Source organism: Patagioenas fasciata, chromosome 5, assembly GCF_037038585.1.
Source record: "Patagioenas fasciata isolate bPatFas1 chromosome 5, bPatFas1.hap1, whole genome shotgun sequence".
Lineage (NCBI taxonomy): Eukaryota > Metazoa > Chordata > Aves > Columbiformes > Columbidae > Patagioenas > Patagioenas fasciata.
This window is the reverse complement of record NC_092524.1, coordinates 58,540,741-58,564,205: the sequence shown is the minus strand read 5'-3', so window position 1 is coordinate 58,564,205 and position 23,465 is coordinate 58,540,741. Positions and strand designations below refer to the sequence as shown.

Here is a 23,465-nt window from a genome sequence, read left to right as displayed (position 1 = left end):
AGTTGAAATATAGAGTGACTCACCAACAGTATTTCAGCTGAGTGAACACAATAATTCTAATAACCATCTGTTAATTAGCAGGTTTGTGAGATAAAGACAGTTGAATAGCTTGCATCCTCTGACACCCCAAATTAATAATGGTCCAGTAGCAAGTAATAAAGTGGTAGAGATTGGCATTATTACTTTTTGCTACAGTACAAAATAGACTAAAATTAATCTGGTTTGTTTATCTACATAGCCTAAACCATTTCAAAATGCTGAAGATCTCTGCTTTGCCTCTAGTATATGATGCCCTAGAGAGTTCTATATAAAGCTAGAAGAACTGCTCCTAAAGCAAGATTTAAACAGTTCTAGATTATAATTTTATGAATAAAATTAATTAACCAACAATTCATTACACTCGAAAAGCTTCATCTGACCATAATAATGCTTGTTTGCAGCCCAAACAGTATTTGGTAATTGCAAAATGATGGAGCAATGTGGATATTTTCTGATTACAGTTCATTACATAAGATTACAAGGAAGAATATGTCTTTGAATCATAATGAAAACTTAATTGACACCACTATGCTAAAATATTTCCAACTATTAAATTTCAGTCTGTGTCTTTATCAGTTTTATATTAGAAGATATTTTAACAAGATAATGCTGTGAGCATAATTTCATTGCATTATAAAACCTTTGGCTGGTTCTTATAAGTAATTAAAATTTCAGCCATCTTGGAAATCTAACACAAATGCAATTCCAATTTTAATATTCTTTAAGATTATACAGTATCAAGTTGTTTTTAGTTTTCTCTACTACCATTAATCAAATTGAAGCTTTTCCCTCCTCCTCTATAAATAGTCTAAAATTTCTACTTGCAAGATCATTTCAGGAGGGATAAACACCAGACACCAGAATCATGCCTCAGGACAGAAATTAAACTTAAGCAACAACATGGGTAATATTACAGAATGCAGTTACTTTTCAACACGATATGTGCAATGATTCCTAAAGAATGTATGTGAAAAATGGTTAAAAAAACCCTTGTGTTTGTTCCAATTAAAAAAGTCATAAGAATGAAAAGATGCTACACAGAAAAAGCTGCTATTATACATGACTTCTGAATTAGACATTTACTCCGTACAATTATCCCGTGTATGTTAAAATATCTTTATAGATGAATCACACCAAACATAAGCCAAGCTTATAGCACTCACTGCAAGGCACTATATATCCATATGGAGTTAAGGTTGGGTTTATGTGATGCATAGATATATTTTTTCAGTGATACATATATGTATACACACACATATAAAATGGATCTTATAATAATTCCTAGAACCACACAACACACGTGCAGGGAATGCAAATTAAAAATACATTTACAAGCAATCTATACACATGCAAATACACATTTATGGCCTAATGAATTTTCTGTTCACTGTAGAATAGCCCAGCTCCTATTTGAATGTCAAAGAACATCCCCTGCACTGAAAAGCATAACGACAATTTTCTGTACCAAAGGGACATCAACAAGTATGGAGAAATACATGTGTGTTCACAATCAATTAGGATGGCATATTAATTGTTTCCCCCCCAAGTATCAATTCCATGATAGACTTGAGTACTAACTTGTCAAGAATACAGGAGTAAAACAGTGAAATAGACACCAGGTTTTAAAAAATGTTTATTTTTTCATTAAAAATATTTACACATAGTTTTGCTTTGTTTATGTACAGTCATAAATGTAAGTTTAAAACTCAAGTTTAAACACTGGGATTTCAAGAACACAAATGTATTGACTTTGAAATTACCTTGAAGTTATCTGGCACACCTTTCCCTGGAACTTTCAGAAGGCATTTTACAATAAACTGAGCTGGTAACAGCTACACATTTCCAGAAGAATCAGTTCCACCTGCCTAGCGGCCTTCCTTATTTTTGTGTCTAGAACCTGTTTTGCGTTGAATTACACTACTGGTTGTCTAACCCTTCAGTGACCGGGTCAGGGAGTTAAAGTACTGAAAACCTGGTTTAAGAAAGCTCCATTGAAAAGCTACATAAAAAACTTTAGTTTTCTTCAAGTTCAGCTACTCAGAGTAGAGTGGGGCTAGATGAGCCCCAACAGACTGACACAAAAGGGGCAGAAATTTGTCACCAGGGCCCAGAGAGACAGTAAGACCACTTCTTTGCTCAGCAAACCACAAGACCATCTGGGCTGCCTTGTGAAGGCATACACTTTGAGGTCACAGAAGAAAAGGCAACAGTCTCTCCTCCTTACAACACATCACAACCAAATTCCACATTGCCTGCTGTGGTTTATTTCCTATGCCTTTGGCAGACGAACAGGAGACACCCTGAAAAGCAACCCTGCTTGTTATTGCCAGATCTTGATTTCTCCAGCCCAGCTACATGTTGCAAGGAGAGATGGTAAGACTGGGTGAAATATTGCACTCACACAGGCTTCTTTATGTGCAGACAAAGTGCGAATAATCCTAGCAGTATGATAGTTGTAGAAAAACACTTTGCCATCTGAACTTCCTGTCACCAAAAGTGTTCCATCTGGAGAAAATTCACAGCCCACTGCAAATCCTTCCACCTGTGAAAATCAATAACAGTGCTGATTAGAAAAGTTCATTGTGATCTACTGAAAACGCATATAGTACCAAAAAAAAAAATTGTATCTTTAAATAAATATACACTAAGGACTTCTCCAGGTGTTTAGTAAGACACGGCTACAACACAAACTTATTTAATCAAGCTATTAAGTATTCATAAAGTCTTCTAATAACTATTTTCTTTAGAGCGCATATGAGTTAAAATAGACTGGCACATGGGAAAGCAAATCAAGCTAATTAATATCTATCACTGATTTATAATCAAAGACTACTAGCAGACATTAAAAAGCACAGGTATTTTCCTATCTGTCTTCCTTCCAGACTTAGATACTAGGGTCCTGATGAAAAAGGATACCTTGTGGCCTTCATATCTTTTCTTTTTGTTGATTCGGTAAGGTCGTTGGGCAGAAAACAAAGCCATATAGTTCCCATTCGTCTGAGCAACAAACACAGAGTCTTTTGGGTGCAGAGTCAGACTTGGGCATGTGTAACGCTCCTGAAAATAATTTTAAAGAAAGTTTTGTTGTATGAAACAAAAGGTTTGTTCAAAGGAATCGGGTTATCTTCTGACATATTTGAAAGACCATAAAAGGTAAGGTATATGTAAGTCATCTCCACTGAATACATTATATAAAGAAAGATACTTAATTCATTACAATCCACTGCAAATCTTACACCAAGGCAGATATCAAATCAAATCTCTAATTTGATTTCCTAGATACTGACCAAAACACCATCTCCCTCTGACTCGTAATTATACTGCAGAACACCTGCAGAAAGGTAATTTCAACCTGATGGTACACAGTCACCCTCTTCCTACCCAAAGAAAACTAGACTTTCATTGCGAAAGTGAATCCTCTTCTCCCACATCCCTTCTTCTACAGCAATAACTGTGCCTTCCATGCTACTTGGTACAGTTCTCAAATCCTCCATCCTCTCGGTTCTGGCTACACCGACAGGAATAGAAATCATCCCATTTATACAGAGGCTTTCCCCCACCTCACCCTTATAGAAAGAAAGAATTAAAAAAAAAAAAAAAAAGGGATCATTACTAGCCTACTAAGTCAGAAGTTCCTTATGACAGTGATTTGTAGACTATTGCTAAATATCTTCAAAAATCACTAACACTTAGCTTTAGTGTTCCTGTTTAAGACTGAATTACTTTCAAAACTCTGCACTGTGATTGAATCAGAAATCAACTGCTCTCACAAAGTTTCCACCAGGTCCAAACTTCTTCTAGCTTCAGCCTAACCCGAAGACACAGTATCAAATTTTGATGCCAGGAATACAAACTAAGAGAGTTTTGGCTGTAGGATGTATCTGTATGTGAAGGACACCAGGCTGACAGTGACCACTGGAGACTATGGGCCGTGTGGTAGATTGGGAAGAGCATCAGACTGGTGTTTCGGAGTGATTAACCGGGAAAAAAGTTCTGGGTATTGTAAGGTATTTGGCACAGAAACCAAAACAGGATTAGGCAGTGTGCCTGGTTAGGGGTGTGTTCCATGGCAGAGCACTGCTTGCTTCTGGGGAGAAACTGGGTGTAAGAGGAAGAGATCAGAAAGCACAACACAACCTGCAGGAGCACTGTGTAGTGCTGGGTATACTGTAGCAATGGGTTCTTCTAGAGCTCTTAATTATTCATTTGTTAATGCAGGCAAGCAATATATCAAGTCTTGCTGGGATCTAATCTGTTTGGAGAGTTCAGGGTTCTCTCCCATCTTGAAGGGTTCAAAGGTGAAATTCAGAAAAGTGAAGCAGAGTTTCCAAAATCACAATCGAGTTTTGTTTACTCACAGCACAGAAGAGGGGGAAAACTGTCCATTTCAGATGCTGTAGTCCAGAGGAGGTAGATTGTGTGGGTTGTTTGTTTGGTGAGGGATAAGGAGAAAAAAGTTGTTTGGTTTTTACTCCTTTATACTGAACCTGATTGGTCTGTACTTCATATATTCATAGGTTGTTTTTTTTTTCTCTATTGCCTATCCAAGATGTTAATAGACCCAATACTGGACAAAGACAGAACTGTGAAAATTAAACATCTAACAATCCCTTTAGATCATCAACTACATGTTCTTGTCAGTAGAGAACCGTTCGTTTCAGCTGAAAAGCATCTGTATACAACCCAGCCATATTATATTACATAGAATATTAGACTTGGGTTTTCAGAAAAGACTCAGGGAGCTGGAGTTATCTATTAACTTCCTTGGTAATCTCCTTTGAAGCTGTCAGCTTTTCTAGACAATTTAGTCCATTAAACGTCTTGCCTGGATAGATTACTGAGAGAAATACTGCACCTGCACTGATAAAAGTAAATTTTTCCTCTGTGATTATGCTCTACTAGATATTTATATGCCTGTACCAGGCTGCTGTTATTATGTGAATATTAAACTCCATTTGTCAATAGCCTTCATTGCAGCTGACAAAAAATGTATCATTTTGCTGTTCTAGGAAAAGTGTGGGAAAAGAAATGCGGCATTATAGCAACTACTGCCATGCACCACTGGCAGGCCAGAACGACACTGCAGTGGCCTTGCCTGACTATAGCTGAGATGTCAGTGAATGAGCACTGAAATGTAAATACTTTTAACACAACTACCAGTCTTCAAGGTTATTTTTAAGAACCGGTGTTTTTAAAATATAAAAGTAAAGAAAGCCCTCAACTTAAGAGCATTTTATATATCACACAACAATCTTATGGACAATCAAAAGCCTTTTTTTTATTTACAACACTGACAAGCATGAAGTACTAATTCATGACCCAAACAATACATTAATCTTACATGAAAAATCTGATTGGAGATTTTCGCAGCACTTTGGAAGTCCCATGCAATAACAGTACGATCAGCTGAGTCCCGGCTTACTGCATCTGTGCTTGTAAGAAATTCTCTTCCTTCAGGGAGAAAGAGTATATCCAATGTCTGTTGTACTGCAGCTTTGTACACTCTTAACACCTAGTGGATAAAAAAGTTTGGTATTTTTTGACAGATTAGAATAACATTATCAGATATATTTTCTCTCTTTGCATTAATAACTATCTCCAACAAATCATATATTATTTTAAAATGTGAAAAAGTAATTGATTTTTAAATGTTGAAGCACTAGTGTAATAAATAGCTTGTTAATTTATGTAAAGAGTCCACACACAGGAAAATTAGATGAGAGAAAAGAAAGCATCAGTTTGTACCATTATATATACATAAGATTTTGTTATAAATGCGCACAGAATTAAAGTTAGGTCCAATAAAAGCTTTAGACAACAGTGTTGTGGAGCTGGGTCTACACAAATTCCCTTCTATTTTATGAACTCAGAACACTCTGAGGATCTCTTCTTCCTCCTTCCAGGAAACTTCAGATGTGTGAGTTCACAGTCTTTTTGTTCTCAAACTCTTCTGTTAGTTATAGAGCCAGTGAAAGGAATCAGGTTAGTGGCGATTTGGGACTCACAGGTATGAAAAGGACATGGCAGGAAGTGAATATTCTTGTTGATCATTCCAAACTTCATTATAAATCATTGTTTATGGCTAGGAATGAGTAAACTTGATGATTCAAGGCTCTCCCCATCCCACACTGCTGTATGTCATTGCTTAACTTGGAAGCAGCGAGACCCCGGCATCAGGATCGCTTGGCAAGGAAGCAAAGCTGGCACAGTCGGTCAGAAACTGCCTACGAGGCCAACGTGGACACCCTCAGCAGAAGAATGCCCCACCCACCCTGCAGAAGACACCTCAATCCCATTAAGGGCTCGGTCTCACATGCTCTCCTGAAAAAAGAAACCCCAGCAGAGTTTGCTCTTTTAAGGTGCTGCCAGAGATGGTGGGTGGAGGTGACAGGAGCACTGCTGTCAAACAGTTCCATGCTTGAAGGACTCAGCCAGGATCCTGCCTCTGTCTATGGGGATTCAGTCCGACACCTGCCACCTCACCTGCCTACGGGTGGTCCTGGCAGGAACCAGTCTCTGCTGCTTCTGCTATCACTCTGGTGAAAATGAAGGGCAGCAGGGAATCAGAGTCATCAATACTTTGAAGTATGTAGAGTAAATAATGTGCCCCATAAACTAGTTCCCATCATGTAATTAATGCATATGAACAATTTCTAAAGCAGTTTGTGATGTAAAAGGAAATATTGAAGTTCGTAAATTTTCTCCCAAATTAAAACCACCTCAGTTCCCAAATCTAGATCCTCTTTCAGGCCTTATACAGAAGTAGGTTGGATCCATGCTCAGCAGGTCCTCAGCCGCAGGACTCTGAATATTTTAACAGCCTGTGAGTTGGATCTTAAAAAGTAAGAGATTTTGAACTATTCTAAGGAATATATGAATAATTTGAATTTCCTTTCTTTCCACCTTTCTTCGGGAAATTCTGCATCTATGTTGTCTGCTTTGAATTTTGCAAATCAATACCTTTGCTTTCCTCTCCTCTGATTTGACTCCAGTGAAAAGAAACTTCAAGGCAAGTGGCCAGATCAAAGCACTCCTTCTCTCTGAATATGGTGATCCTTAAAACTAGGACACTGGAAGACTCCTAGTTATTAAGATCTAAATCTCTCTCTCCAAGATAGCTAAAACACAGCATCCTGCAATTCTAATAGGGTGTTCAGAGGTTAGTCATTCCTCTAACCTCACTAGAAAAACCAAGAGAGCACAGAGAGTGCTTGAAGTACTATCCTGAAATGGTTCTAAATTTTGTGAGGCCTTTTAGTGCCTTCCTCACAGCCCTAACATGACACGTGACTACTGACCTCAGGCCTAGACCTTTTACAGACACTGTAAGCACATACATTTTTAAAGGAATAACCTAAATGTGTCACGGTGAAATAATCTGCATTATTACTCTGTTTTCTATTTTAACCAATAAAAGAAAAATAATTTCAAATACCACACATAACATGAGAACATCTTGATTTCTTGCCTCAAGCTCAAAAATCTACATCTGTTTGGAACTGTTGAGAACTAGTTGATCCTGCTTTACAGTAAAGATATACTGGGTGATCTCCTGAGGTCCCTTTCAGCTCTGCTGTCTGTGATCTCGACATGTGGAAGGAAGGCAGCAGCAGCTGCTCCAATTGCTTTTCACAGACTCTGTGAAATGTACAGTTCAGAAACACGACGTTTGCATTCAGGGAAGAATCTCGGTTATTCAAGCACCCTACACACCCTGTAATAACATCAGCAAGATGTAAACTTGCAGACTCAAAAAAACTGGCACACTTTTCAGAAGTCTGCCTGCATTTTTAAGACAGTGAATATACAAACATGTTACTTGCTCTCGTCAGATTTTCCAGCCTAGGAATCTGCATAACATACAAAGCAATTAAACTTTGTAAAGCCAAAAGTGACATTTGCATATTTATAGCTTCCACTTTGCCTATGGAGAAATCACTATGCATAGCTATTTCTTTGCATAGTTATAAAAGGAAACCCGTAGTTCATTAGTAAAGTAGAAAATGAAGCTATTTTATAAGAGCAAAAATTAAAAATAAATATTTTTTTTTTAAATCCAAACTAAAAAAAGCCCACAAAACATAATAGCTATTTGGAACGAGAAATGGAAAAACATACAGAAACCTGACAACTGCAGGAAATACAGAACTGAAATAAAGTTAAGTGGAGAGGAGGGGACACAAAAGGCTCTGCCAGCCTGACAGACTGAAGGCGGCAGCTACTTAGCAGCAGGCACCTTCACAGAAGTGACAAATCCCACCCAGAGAGTCGGGAAGATCAGAGAATGGAGGAGCACAAATGTGTAGAAAAAGGGACAGAGAGGCAGAAACAAAGCCCAATTGCTGCCAGGAAATAAAGAAGATCAATATAGAGCAAGAAAAGATAATCCCAAATTGTGATTCAAAGCAGTGATTCTTTGGTTTTTTCTAATTTTAAAGATGAAACACACTCAGACATAGCTTCCAAAAAATCCTTGTGAAATGTATGTGTGTACATATCCATACATACATTGTGTCCAGCACTGTTAATTGGTTAGATTTAGGTTTGAGACTTGTTTTTAACATGGCTTTGGAGCAACATACACCTCTCAGTAAGGAAAAAGACAAGATTGTAAAGTTGGTAATGTGAACACACTTTTAATTTTTGCTGAAATCCTGTTGGGCTCTTACATAAACTGCCACTGTCAATTTAAATATTTTCACTGCTGATCATTAAATGTATTTCATTGTCTGTTACTTAATAGACTGTCTAACCAAATTACCTGTGTATCTTATCTCTGCAACAGGAAACTGCCGTTATAAAAACTAGTAGAAAAGACCATCTTTTTCTATATGTTTGATACATACCTCAGAAAAACTATGTCATTTAATCTTCAAACCACATAGTAAGAACTGACTCAGAGGACAATAAATTAACAATTTGAATAGCAGCAGTATTTAAATTCTCCCATAAAGATAGCTTTCAAAAATAACTAATTGCAACACCCCTGCTCAGAAAAGTACTCATTATTAAACCTGCTTTGTTCTACCTTGGACAATTAATTCATGACATGCCTGAGGAACTTGCTTCGGCACCAGTTTCCCTACCCTGGCGGCTTTAGTTTGTTAATAACAGCTTTGGCTCTTTTTCTATTTGCAGATTTATCACCCATAAGCATTGGAAAACCACAGTCCACTTCTTCAATCTAAGCATTTTCTGGACATAAAAGAAATCATTTCAAAGGAAGGCATAATAGTTTCTAGTGTCAACAAAATTCAACATAATAATAAAGCTTCTTCACTGAGTCAAGAGTTCATGGCTGCAGGCATTCGACTAGAAAGGTAATTTAAGCAAATTAAATCAGTTTCAAACAGACTTTTAAGGTTCTGGTGATTTGAAAAGCATGCTGTGATGCTGAATTCAAGGTATACATTTCAGATGGGTTTTCCATAATACCTCTCTACATAAAGCACATGCAGTTCCTGGTATTTTGTCTGTCAAGAAAGCTCAAAGCCTCCATAGAAGCAATTCAGAAGCTGCTGCTCACACCAGCTCTGTGTTGGTCAATCGTAACCCACATGCACTGCGCTCTCCTAAAACCTCCTCAAGCTTTAGGTAAGTAATGAGAAAGAAATGTGCTTTTATAGCCATTGTCCTGAGCATTAGGAGATAAGGTCTCACAAGAAATCTAACAGGCAAACCGGTTGGTCATCAAAAAAAAAAAAAAAGCCTTGGTCAATCAGTGCTGTGGTTTCCAACCTGTAGAATGGCCATTTTTTTTTTCTACTTCTTGTCCTACCTTTTCAGATTGAGTGCTTTGGCATGAAACTGCTTCTTCCTACTGGCAGATTGAGTAATTAATGCAATGGGGGACTGATCTAAGTCTCCTCTGTGCAACAGTACTACACCTATACTAGTAATAAAAAGTACATTTCAACTGAAAGCTTATTTTGCACAAAACAGAAGCATTTTTATCTACTGTAGTGCAAGGCATTTGTGTTGATCTATTCTCTAGGGTAAGGTATTGAGGCAGATGACTATTACTTGATTTTTAGCTACACGCTCACAATAAAAGCACAACCCCATGACAAATTCAATTTATGTCTCTGATCTTCATCTGAAAGCTATAATAGCAGTTTTAATCAAAACACATGGCAATATCATAGACAGGAAGATCAAGCATGCTACAGTTTTCTGTTCTTTCAAAGTATTTGAACATAAGACTGATGTATTTCTCTTTAGGTTATTGAAAAAAAATTATTTTGCTTTTCAATTTCAGTTTTTTCCTGTTTGTAACTTCTCTGTTTTCAGATACCGCTCAAGATCATTGAGAGGTCCTGAGAATAATTAAAATGAAAGGGAGACTGATTACAATGAACAAGTGATTGAGCTTAATCTAGTGTTTACCTATAAGTTGTTAGGTATGAAAAATGTACATTGTGGTTTTTTAAGTCATTTTCAGATTGCTTGAGAAGGTACAAGAATCTTGTGATGGAAAGTATCAACCATTTATTAGAAAAGAAATATTTTCCCATTAGATATTTTTGTTTAAAATTATCTCATCTCAAACAGGGTAAGTGAAATCTGTATATAGGTAACAAACAAGGAACACTGTGCTACAGAATGGCTTTTCTGTGAGGAGCAATAATCAAGGACTTTTCAGTATAGAAATGAGACTACCAAGGGAATATGAAAGAACTGGAAATACAGTATGAGCAGCACGGAGAATGTGAATGGTTTCTCACATTATAAGAATTTAGGCTCCAAACTAGCAAAAAGCAGCTTCAAAACACAGAGAGATCCTTCTTCACACAAGGCATTTTTAAGCTGATGAATTCCTTACATGTTGCAGATGTAAAAGAGAAAAAAATCAAGAATAGCCAATTCCACAGCATGAACCCTCAAAGAGAGCCCTGAAAGACACAGACAGTATCTGTGGTGCAGGAGGTCCCCAAACTGCAAGTCAGAAAGGCCTGGGTAACCATTGCTAGGAATTGTGATAAAGAAGTTTGCTGTGCTTTCACACTCTCGGTTGTTTTCAGTGCATACTGGTCACTGCTGGGCGTGTAAAATTTGTCTAGAAATGGGCTGAAACTGGAACTGCTATTCACCGACAGCTTCTCACTCGAATGCTCACGCTCCAGGAGACACTTTGTGTTCCTGGTCCATTTCAGCCTCTCCAGGAGCAGCTGCTCCCAGAGAGCTTGTACGCACAGACAGGTCTATGATTCTCATCTGCGATGCTACCGCATGAGGTTTCCAAATAAACACAGCAGGACTGCTCACGTATGTGTTACAGCCATATAAAATGTGCCTTCGCACTCAGAAAGGATCCCTGAATGTTAACATTCAAAAACAAACGTCATTACACAAGTACAAATGCACCCTCACCACTTTCCTTTGAATTTTCTGTCCATAGATTCAGTAAGGATTCCTCTGACACAGTGTGAGAAGAATAACTTTTATTTTCCAAAGCGCTGAATAAATCATCTTATTTTAATTACATTGTTCTTTCTAATACCACCAGTACATGACGATGTACTGGCTGTTTCTATAGTAACCAGAAGTGCAAGTAGCTCCACCAATTTCTACAGCCTTTTTTCATATTTTTACGCTATCCAGAGTCAAATTCATTAGGTCTCCTAAATACATGCTACTTAAAAAGACTGCATCTCATCTGAAAGAAATTGAAATAAAATGTTTCCAAGGAAACAAATGCACTGCACTTGCACTCCAAATTTATTAAATTTTTAAGTCTGCTTTAATGGCTTAGGCTTATTTCTTTATAAACTCAAGGATGGAGAAATAGCTTAACAACATAAAGAGCATCTCTTTCATTTTTTTCTTTTTAAGCATAAAGGTATAGATGACAGTTGCAAATTTGTAGCTAAACGTTCAATTGAGAATAATAAACCGAGATGGGAAAAAAAAATAACCCTGCCTTGGCCTCCACTAACAATAAAAATTCTGCAGTGCATTTCTAGACTAATTTTAAAAGCTCAAAATAACTGATTCTACCATTTTTCTAGTTCTTTTTTTTTTCTATAGCTTAGAAGACCTCAGTTTCAAAAATGGGAATTTTGTGTAAATCCTCAAATCTAATTTTTCCTTAAATTTTTCTGTCACTCCAATAGACTGACTTTGTACTTGTCTTTTTTTAAATCATCTTATGTACTAACAAAATTTTGTTATTAAGCCCAAAAGGCTGGACCTTTGCATTCATTGGTACCCATCCCATTTTTAATAGGTCACTCCTATTTTTCCCGCATGGTATTATATTCTTTTTTATTATTACTGTTGATTGTGCTAGCACACTACTTTCTGTAACAAACATTTTTCTAAAAGAAAATATTGAATGTGGTGTCCAATTGAAGCCATTCCTGAAGCATTTCACTAAGTTCCTCCTAGTCAGTTTCCTTTTTTGCAATCTCCCCTTTAGTTAGTTTTCCCGTTTTCAGATACTTAGGTTAGTCCCTGTTTTCCCCAACTTCTCAAATTGCTCTGTCAAAGCCCAATGAAGAAATCATAGAGTAACATCAAGTAAGCTTCACACAGTCTACCTTTGCTTAACTGTTATGACTATTTTAAGGAGTTGGGGCTGTTCAGCCTGTAGAAAAGGAGGTTGAGGGGAGACCTTATCGCTGCCTACAACTACCTGAAAGGAGGTTGGAGCATGGAGGGTGTTGGTCTCTTCTCCCAAGCAGCAAGTGATAGGACAAGAGGAAATGGTCTCAAGTTGCACCAGGAGAGGTTCACATTGGATATTAGGAAAAAATTCTTCCTGGAAAAGGTTGTCAGGCATTGGAACAGGCTGCCCAGGGAAGTGGTGGAGTCACCACCCCTGGAGATGTTTAAAAGGCATTTAGACGAGGTTCCTAGGGACATGGTTCAGTGCTAGAGTTAGGTTATGTTTGGACTCGATGATCCTGAGGGCCTCTTCCAACTGAAGTGATTCTGTGATTCTATGATTTTTTCTTTTAATTAGTATTTCATTTATCCCTATGTTTTTAATTTTTCCTTCAAAGTCTGTTCTGTGGTTGTGTCAGGTTATACTACCGGGTCTCTACTGCTCCATGTCCTTCCTCTGTTTAACATAAGCAGTGGATTTGCATCTATGAAGGTCTAAGAACTTCCAAGTATTGCTTAAAGATCAAGAGCCACAGCCCATGGCCTTCCACTTATTCCCTCTCCAGATTACGAGATGGTGCTTCATCAGGACTTGCTGCTCCAGCAGCCCCAGCAGACACCTCTTGCCAAAGCTCCAGCAGGCCTGGGTGGTTTATGAGACAGAACACACGAACATCAACAGAGAAGAGATCAAAAACAGTGTACATCCAACAGCTGCATAAATTATTCCTCTGTTTTTAACAGAGTTCAAAAAAATGTTAGTGATCTCCCTGCCTTTAGAATTCCTTGCATTTCTGTGTGCGTGTGATAAAGAATGAGTTCCTGAATGCTTACTAAATATTAAGAGTTTCATCAAAGCGGAATGAAAAAAAAGGCAAAATATGCAAAATTTAGAAATAATTATATGGATACATTTAGAAAATTTAAATGAATATATTCAGATGCAAGTTCTTGAGTACTGTATGTCCTTTCAGCAGAGCTAATAGCATCCCTCCTTTACACTCTGCAAACCTTGCCGACAAATGTAAATAAATCTTTCCAATTCAGTCTGACAATTCACTCATGGTATAAGGAAACTGAGATCCTTTAAAAGTGTTATCAGTCCCAGACAGTCACAGTTGTAGTCTTGTTCGATATTACAACTGTGGAAGCTCTGAAACCCAATTTAAAAAGAAAAAAAAATCAGCTGTAGTCACATTTTCTTTTGTGAACACTAGCTAGAGGATACAAGTCTCAATCCTTTGTTCTCTTCGGTATTTCAAGGAATATTAAAATTTCAGGTAGAATAAGTAGTTGGAACACATATTGTCTCCTGTCTGAAAAGTGAATGTAGATCAGCCAAAGCAGAGAGTGACTTTGTAACTCAACTGGCTTGTGCTGAACTTCCCAAGAAATTCATCCACAGCTCAGAGAAAGAAAATACTTCAAAACTACATTTCACTACTTTAAGGTCTCAGTGTTATTGCACAATTGTTTTCACAGGGCATTTTACATGTTTTTTCTAGGTTCAGCTCTGAGGTCCAAAGATCCCATGGGGGCTGTTCGATATGATGCTCTCTCCTCAGTCGACATTGCAGAGATTTTTTTTTTTTAAACATAGCAGTTCACTCCCAAGTTTTCTGGTCTTTTCATGAAGTCTCTATAAACATTCTCCAAATGTTTTGTAAATTTAATCAATCTGTTATACAGCAATATAAGATTTTCAGAATAATCTCTTAGAGACAAAACTGGGCAGAAAGCAATACCACTATAATAAATCTCTACATGCTATTGAACAGTGTCTTTTACTCTTTTCTTTTCCTTTCAGGCTTTGATTACTTTTCTCTGTAATTTTGAGAAGCCTATGTACTTTATATTTCACTGAGCAGTTAACAAGCTGTTCCATCCACTCATTCCTCTGAAGTATATTGCTTAGCTTTATCTTGAAGATTTTAACTCCCATATTGTTCGTTCATTCTTTATCCTGCTCAATAGCAAATGCAAAAATGTAACACTTGAAATAATTTTGCCTATTTGCACAACAGAACAGGGTTAGCAATAAATGTCTTTCAACATTTCTCCTTTTTTTTTTTATATCTGCCTTTCTGATTAACAGCCTATTGTACATTTCTCTGTGTTCTAGTAGCTGAAAGGCTGCCTCAAACTCATCTTCATACATTGTCTCTGGGATTCAGAAATCTAATTTTTATACCACATTCAAGACATGAAAAAATATTAGTAATTTATGCTCATAAATTCATGCTCCTGTGGAAAATTAGTTGCCCATCATAATCAAAGTGAGATTTCAGAAGTACTAATTTGGAAAAATACCACTATCAGCTAGTCTGTGTCATTCTCCATCAGCAGAAACCATCAATGTGGCACAATGGCACAAAGCAACGCATTTCAACCACCACATATGTATGTGTAATTAGACATTATTTTTGTTATTAGTCATTCTCCCTATCTCTGTGATACTTAATGCTTTCTTCTGAATTTCCAAAATTCCCTCATTTCCTATTATACAATTATCATTTTGCCTCACATAGCTAAATTTAAGATGTGCAAGTGGATAGCCTGTTAAAACACAGGAGTACATCCTAAAGAATGACCTCTGAAATTGAATTACGAGTGAATGATGAAATTGAGTTTTCAATGTGCAATGAGTAACAAGATCCAAGCTCTTCATTTAGGGTGCTCACTCTATTGATGAAATATGATGCAAAGCCTGAAAAGGCTATCAGGAGTATGATGATGGGAACAAAAAGAATCATTAGTTCACCCACACATCATTCCAAGCTGAATGACAGGCAAACAGGAAAATCTTGTAATGAATTAGGATGAAAGCACTTGAAAGATATTAGGGTTGCTTGCATCAAAATTGAAACAAGGTGGTAAAAGGCATCAGACATCTATTTCTGTTAAGAGCAAGTGGCACTTGTTAGAACAGGATAAATTTCAAAATATTGGCCAGGACACTTTATCCAATCTTGAACATGTTCATAACTGTGTAAGATGGAAAAGGTAGAGAGCTGGCGGTTTCTTTTTTTTCTTGTGAATAAAGATAAAAATATAAGCTGAAAGTAGGAATATCTGGAGAACCCATTGAAATTCCTAACCTGCTTTTGGCTGGGATAGTATTAATTTTCCTCCTGGTAGCTGGTATAGTGTTGTGTTTTGGATTTAGCATGAGAAGAATGTTGATAATACACTCACGTTTTGGTTGTTGCTAAGTAATATTTATGGTAAGTCAAGGACTTTACAGTAAGAAGGCTGCAGGTGCGCAAGAAGTTGGCAGGGCGCACAGCCAGGACAGCTGACCTGAACTGGCCAAAAGGATATTCCATACCATATGATGTCATTCTCAGTATATATTTGGGGGGAATAAGAAGGAAGTGGGGGATGTTCAGTGTAATAGTGTTTGTCTTCCCAAGTAACAGTTACGTTTGATGGAGCCCTGCTGCCCCGGAGATGGCTGAACACCTGCCTGACGATGGGAAGCGGTGAATGAATCCCTCGTTTTGTTCTTCTTGTATGCACAGCTTTTTCTTTATCTATTAAGCTGTCTTTATCTAAACCCATGAGTTTTCTCACTTTTACTCTTCTGATTCTCTCCCCCCTCCCACTGGGGGTTGGAGTGAGTGGCTGCGTGGTGCTTAGCTGCTGGCCAGGGTTAAACCACAACAATCCCCCAAACCAGGGAGAAGCAGATGTGAGACACTGATGATACTGATGATTCATGCCTAACCAACATACTGTGGTATGGCCGAGAGTTTGAAATGTAACTGTTATTTTGCAGCAATGATGCATAGGTGATACTTGCCATTCTGCAAGAAGAAACCACAAGCAATTAAATAAGCGTTTGATATTTTTCGCTTTTCTCCACTCAGCCATGACCTTCCATATTCACTCAGTACACACACACCATTCTTCAAATTCTAAAACTAATATAAATGCAGTTGTCTAATAGTCTACACCCATCACTGAGCTACAGCTACCTCAGATGGAGGAAAAAAAACAAAATCAAAGGATAACAGAAACTCTCTCCGCCATTTGGAAATCCTTTAGAGTAAGAGAGTACACCACACAGCTGCTTTAGATAATCACAGTACATGCAAAATTATGGTTTTCAAATGAACAAACATGTCAAACGAACAAACACAAAAAGATCAATATCTGTTACAAGGGTAAACCCACGCCTTCCACTTTCTAAGGTAATTAGACACTACTTGCTATTAAAATTAATATTCCTCAAGAGCTACTTAATTGGCTAGTTTTCCAACTGATGAATTTCTGTATGAATGTAATTATTTCCTAATGAACAAAGCATATAATGACATCTAAAAAATTCCAGAGATAACCCAATACAGGATGTGTACAAAAGAAACACGCTGGGGTTTTTATTTTACTGAGCCTAAAAACTTCACAGAATCACAGAATGTTAGGGATTGGAAAGGACCTCAAAAGATCATCCAGTCCAATCCCCCTGCTGGAGCAGGAACACCTAGATGAGGTTACACAGGAATGTGTCCTCCCTGGGCAGCCTGTTCCAGTGCTCTGTCACCCTCACTGAGAAGAAGTTTCTTCTCAAATTTAAGTGGAACCTCTTGTGTTCCAGTTTATACTCATTGCCCCCTGTCTTAACATTGGTTGTCACTGAGAAGAGCCTGGCTCCATCCTCGTGGCACTCACCCTTTATAGATCTGTAAACATTAATGAGGTCACCCCTCAGTCTCCTCTTCTCCAAACTAAAGAGACCCAGCTCCCTCAGCCTTTCCTCATAAGGGAGATGCTCCACTCCCTTCATCATCTTTGCTGCCCTACACTGGACTCTCTCCAGCAGTTCCCTGTACTTCTTGAACTGAGGGGCCCAGAACTGGACACAACATTCCAGATGTGGTCTCACCAGGGCAGAGTAGAGGGGAAGGAGAACCTCTCTCGACCTACTAACCACCCCCCTTCTAATACACCCCAGGATGCCATTGGCCTTCCTGGCCACAAGGGCACAGTGCTGGCTCACGGCCATCCTGCTGTCCACCAGGACCCCCAGGTCCTTTTCCCCTTCTCTAAGAGGTCATTCCCCAACTTATACTGGTACCTGGGGTTGTAACTGCCAAGACACAAGACACTTGCCCTTTCCTGTTTTACCTGTCAGAATACACATTCATTCACTTACTGTCTCATAAAGTGAATTATTTCCTTGTACTATGGTAGGAATTTTCCTTATCTCTTCATTAGCATCAGGATATTGAATTATAGTTTACACATAATCTTCTTAAGCACAGGAATGTCCTGCAAGTACAGAGACAACCACATGTGCATCCCTCAGTGATCTACAGCTCTTCAGGCAGGCTCCAAGGCTGGAGCTTCAGCATTACAAAAATAAGTGTACAATTAGTCATTGAGATAAAAATGCATTATTCTGCTACTACATAGCATCCTGGTCACAATCTTGAGTACCATCTACTTTGGCAACAGTATTAAAAGTGGACAGAGTATGGCCCATGGAAAGACAAATATCTCATTGCACCCATTTGAAAAAGGCATCATAACCAGATTAGTAAGCTCAGAGGCAAAAAAAAAAAACCACAAATGAGCATTAAAGCACAAAGATACAATAAAATACTGTTTGAATCTCATATGATAATGTACTCCCTAGTTAGCAGAAAACAAGGGCTGTTTTAGAGTGAATGTCTAGTCAAATTAATAAAATGTTAAGCACTCATGGTTCACTTCTACATAGACATAAATGGCTTTTAAGGTGTCTGGAAATGAATCATTGATGTTGTCACCAGAAGTGTTCACTACTGGCTCAGCATGCAGACACACATGCAGCTTATACATCATCCCCTGCAACACACACAAAGGTGATTCCTAGCACAACTATTGTTTCTTATAACTGTTCAATGGTAAAGTACTGAAAACTGCAGTTTTCTTCTGCAGTTTTGCCAGATGTGTAGCTTATGCATAAGTTACTAGAATTAAAATATACCAGGACATTATCTCAAGCCAGGGTACTAGTAGTTTTATCAGAATGGCATAAGATATGAATGGGTGGGTTGTTGAAGTCTACAGTTTGTCAGTATGGATTTAGTCCTTCACATTCTTACAATGAGTTTTACAAAGGCCAATACCTCACAAATTGCACATTGCCCCTTGCACCAATTCAGAAAATCTCAGAAAGAACGTTTTGTCACCTATCTCTACCATCTTCTCCTTGGCGAGGACCAAATAACTCAAATTTTGACACTATAGTCAACAATCTTTAAGCCTTACAAAGATTACACCCATTTAATTTCTGAAGTACTTTTCAAAGGAAGTTCAACCTACCACGACACACAATGGTTTCTCTGTGTTAAAAAGGACAGCTAAGTGTTTGATTACAGACTGGACCTCCTCCCCATAATGAAGGTCTACTTTTATGAGAATCTTGAGAAAGAACACTTGTATTCCCTACCTCATTTGTATGCTATGAAACCACTGATCCTGTTGTTCAGGAGAGAAGATTTCTATTAGTCTTTCTTCTCCAGTCCCCTGCCAGAAAAACAGGAGTCCTTTGTAAAATTACAATCTGATCACCTTGAATGAACACCCTTTGAGCTGGTTCTACTTCCTATTTGTGTGATACATATTTTCACGTTCTGTAATTCGCCTAAAGACAGTATACCAAAACCATTTATTGACAATACCAGAATACTGTGTACCAGTGCAGAACTGGGAGAGGGAGGGAAGAGTTACTATGCAAAAATCTCATAACTTAAAAAAAATTCATAGATATTCTTTATCATAAGTAATTACAATTTTGCAATCTAGAACTAGAATCATCTTCCTTCATAGAATGGTGCTTTGAGTATCTCTTCACATCCTTACCAAGGAAAACTGGCCATCATACAAGCGTGATGGATGGAATAAATCCCATCAGACTTTTTACAAAGGTTTTCTAGCTGGTACTGTAATTCACGGTAAACTCACCATAAATTTATTTTCAGAGTAGCCTCTGACTTAGCAGTCTTCGTATGTACTTACTAACGTTTTTCTTTCAAGAACTTACTTGTGTGAGGGAGATCTGTGGTACAGAACCTACACGATTAAATTATTTTCTCAAAAATCAGTGACAAATCCAAAGGAACAATTGCAGCATAGGAATTAGACTGTTAACTGCACAATAATACTGTGTTTCCTTAATAAAGCAACTATTTCAGAGCTCTCCTGTTAGACCCCTCATACCTGAAAAGCATCTGTCTACATCTCTCACCTATTATTCTTAGCACACCTAAGTCAGAGTTTGGATAAGCAGTCTTATCTTTTTCAGATCCCTTCTGTCAACCTCAAGAGCAAACAGATGGCTAACTACAATGAGTAGGAACTACCCACATAGAAATTCAAAGGAAAACAGAGAACTACTCACTTTACAGGCAGCGCTGCTCTTTGAGCTGTTCTGGGCACGAGGAAGAGCTCGCCTTACGCCAGCACTGGCCTTACCCGAGCTCTGAATGGCAGCTGGGAGCACACCGTTCTGCACGGTTCAGGATAAAGTAAAGGCAGAGGCTACACATGATCCTCTGTGGCCCTTCATGAATGTGAAAATTACTGCAGGCTTCTACACAAAAGGTATCGCACGCACATCCTGACTCACATGTAACAGCTTGCAGAGCATGCTAGTTGTCTTGCTTCCTAATATATATATTTTTACTATCCTAGAGCTATTGGCTGTATTTATTTCAACCATATGTTACTCTCATTTACATAAACCAAAAAATCTTTGTGTGTGTGTGTACAATGTTCCCCTTCATGCTTCAAAAACATTACAGGGGTTGATATCAACTAATGGCAACACAATCAATGACAAACGCAAAATACTTCAGAACAACATTGCATTGAATGACCAGTACATCCAGCAGCTTAGTAATGCACAGCACATCCAACCTAGGAAACATCCTAAAAAAGAGAAAAAAATAGTTCCATTACCTTAGAAGTCCTTATATCCCAAGCTTTAACTTCTGGGCTGAAGCCTCCACAAATGAAAATATTTGACTCTGTAGGGTGGAACTTCAGTGTACTGATCCTAAATTCATTTTTGCTGCTAAATATCTGCTTTCCTAAAATAAAGTAAAAAGTGGTAACTTAAATTTGAGCAGAAAACAAAATGTTACTCATTTCAACCTAGTTTCAAAAACATTAAGGTTGTCAAAGGTGAATATGTTTATATTAACGCATATAAAGCATCTGGGGCTACTCTGATTTACTGAAAATACAAGACTGAACTCATTAATTCTATCCATGTGAAATTGCTCCTGGTCATGGGCCTCTGCACCACTGACTGCTTCCTTCTGAGAGGGGAGAACAACTGGTTTCCCACACTAAGGAGAGGAGCTCCACCAAGGTCCCAGTTCAGCCGGCATGCAGGACTAAATCTACAGATCTAATGGTTGAATGTTTCCCTACAGAGAAGTCATAGTCTTTCTTCCAGTGGGACAAAAATAACTTGAACAAAATATTCTCTGTACAGAAATACCATGTCCCAAACTATACCACAACTCTTGAGTTGTTTACTTCTCTTTCTGTGAAGGTAGGAGTGCAACTTTATTGTGAAAGTAGGAAATAATTTGCATACCACCATGTGAAGGCAATAGCTGTTCCCATGGATACACTGTTCCCAGCATTTAATTGTGTACACTAATCTCTGCAGGATCCTGTGGTTAGTATCAGTTGGATTGTCGACATTTTCAAAGGCAATAGAATTCAGCTAGGTTAATTTATAGGACTTCTGCGCAGTTCGCTGCTTCCTTTCATCCTAACAAATTCATGATATTAATGTATATTCACTGAAATATCATTTTTGGAAGAGCAGCATGGACAAAGATAAATACATTTACCTGGTTTCACAATTTCAACTGTGCTTTATATTCTACATATCACATATAAAGATCTACATTAAATAAAGTTACTGCTTTAAGCCATAGTGAAGAAGGCACTGCAGAAGTCAAAAAAAAAAAAAAAAAACCACAACAACAACAACAAAACACCTTAAAATACTCCCGAGAAAAGCTTCTTAAAATATTCATTAATTTACATTCCCAACAAGTAAGAATTGTCTTAAGATAGGCTTTCTCAAAAAACTGAAAATACTTGAGCTAAAAACACCAGTCATGGGTATAAATACTTAGGTGAACAATACTGAAAAACATTCATATAGATTTTTAAAGCTTATTTTATTATTTGGAGCTGATTTATTTGATTCTGTCATCAGTTCCATTTTCCCCACCTGCTGAACTCAACTTACACAGTTAAGAACCTAATACTTGTCAAAGTATTTATTTCTTCACTTTAAAGGAGAGATTTCACTTGCTGACATGCACTCTTCCAACTAGCGGGGTCAGGAAAAATAGATTGCAGGGAGCATAAGGGAGGGATGAATGTTGTTCTGTGTGAAAACAGGTTTTTGTAGAGGTTTTTGTTCTTTTTAATGGTTTCTCCACTGATTACCCATGCAAGACCTAAAGGCCCTCTCTGTCACTACTGTTTGAAAGACTCAATTTAGTCCACAACATTCTTCCCCAAAAAGAGAAAAAAAGTCACAAGGGCAGCAGAGATTCTCTCTACAAGTCTTGTGCAACAGTGACCATCTCTCACCATGGAAGCTTTCAGTACCTAAACAGGTACAACGCCACAGGGAAGGAAGAAAGTATTAAAATCATCAGTTATATGAGCAACAAGATACTGCTCTCATGTATGCCACTACCAGGCTTCATTTTCAGGGGTTAGAAAAGCCACAAACACATGTACCTTGCCCTCATCCACAGCACTTGAGAAAAATACTGAATTTGCCCATGGAGGCTCATCAGTCAGTTTAACAGCACTTTGCTCCCAAGGTTCCTACTAGTACCTAGTTGAATAAACACTCTGCAAGTATGATCAAGTTTTTAATCATACTGCAGCCTACCTGTACTATTGCTGTCAAACAGCCTGACAAAGGACACATCAAGGCAGTCATAGTGCTCCACAAAGTGTATTGTCCAAACGGCATTAGACATACACACAAGTGATCCAGCGGAATTAACCATCTAACCTTCCAAAACACATTAACTGGTTAACTGACTTTAGTGAGACCTGGTGTTACCTCCTGAAGACTTCTGCAAACTGCTTCTTCTATAATCCATACATTTTTCTTGTCATTACATTTTCTACAAATTCCTCTGGCCTAAGACACAAGAAAGCCACGTAAGACACAATCAAAAAAGATTTGCACTGAATTCAAGATGCATTTCATCTACTAACTACAAGATCTGTTACCTTTTCCACAGAAAGAAGATTGATTTAACATAATTTGTTCTTAATTAGTCCATCTTTCAATCTCATCCCCAGCTACTTCCAAGTAATTCAATCATTTGCTCGATATTTTCTCCAGAATCTCAAATTCTCTAATTCCCTACTCCATCTCCCCCTGGTTTAAGATAGAAGTGGGCACTGCATTTGCCATTTTCTTGTTTTCTAGAGTCTGTTATTTATCAAAAAGCTCTCATAGCACTGAGATCATTATAGTGCAATTCTATGAATTCTACATTACAGTGTAATGACAAAATCAATACAAAGAACTTGAGCATCTTATTCACCACTATACTTTTAAACCCCTTCCTTTTCCCACTTTAACCTGTTTGATGCATATATTAACCACGCCAGCTTTTTGACTGGTCTGAGGAGCAACCAGGATACATCAATCTTAAAAGTTCAGGCTCTCCAATCAACACTTTGAAATACAACTCTCTCATTTTCTCACTCCCTCAAGTGAAATTCAAGCAAATGTCTCTCTTTGGAAGTTCAGTAAACAGCATCCTGAAGAG

At 37.9% G+C, this 23,465-nt stretch overlaps 1 protein-coding gene across 1 annotated transcript in view; it reads right to left on the bottom strand.

The window, feature by feature from the left end:
- Positions 1–1,654: 1,654 nt before the first annotated feature.
- WDR25 (WD repeat domain 25) overlaps positions 1,655–23,465 on the bottom strand; it is a 66,734-nt gene continuing 44,923 nt past the window's right edge. The window contains exons 4-7 of the mRNA XM_065839304.2: positions 20,593–20,723; positions 5,381–5,551; positions 2,956–3,096; positions 1,655–2,581 (exon numbers count right to left, since the gene is read on the bottom strand). Coding sequence (XP_065695376.1) covers positions 2,360–2,581; positions 2,956–3,096; positions 5,381–5,551; positions 20,593–20,723 — 665 coding nt within the window. The 3' untranslated portion in view covers positions 1,655–2,359. The remainder of the gene's footprint in view (positions 2,582–2,955; positions 3,097–5,380; positions 5,552–20,592; positions 20,724–23,465) is intronic.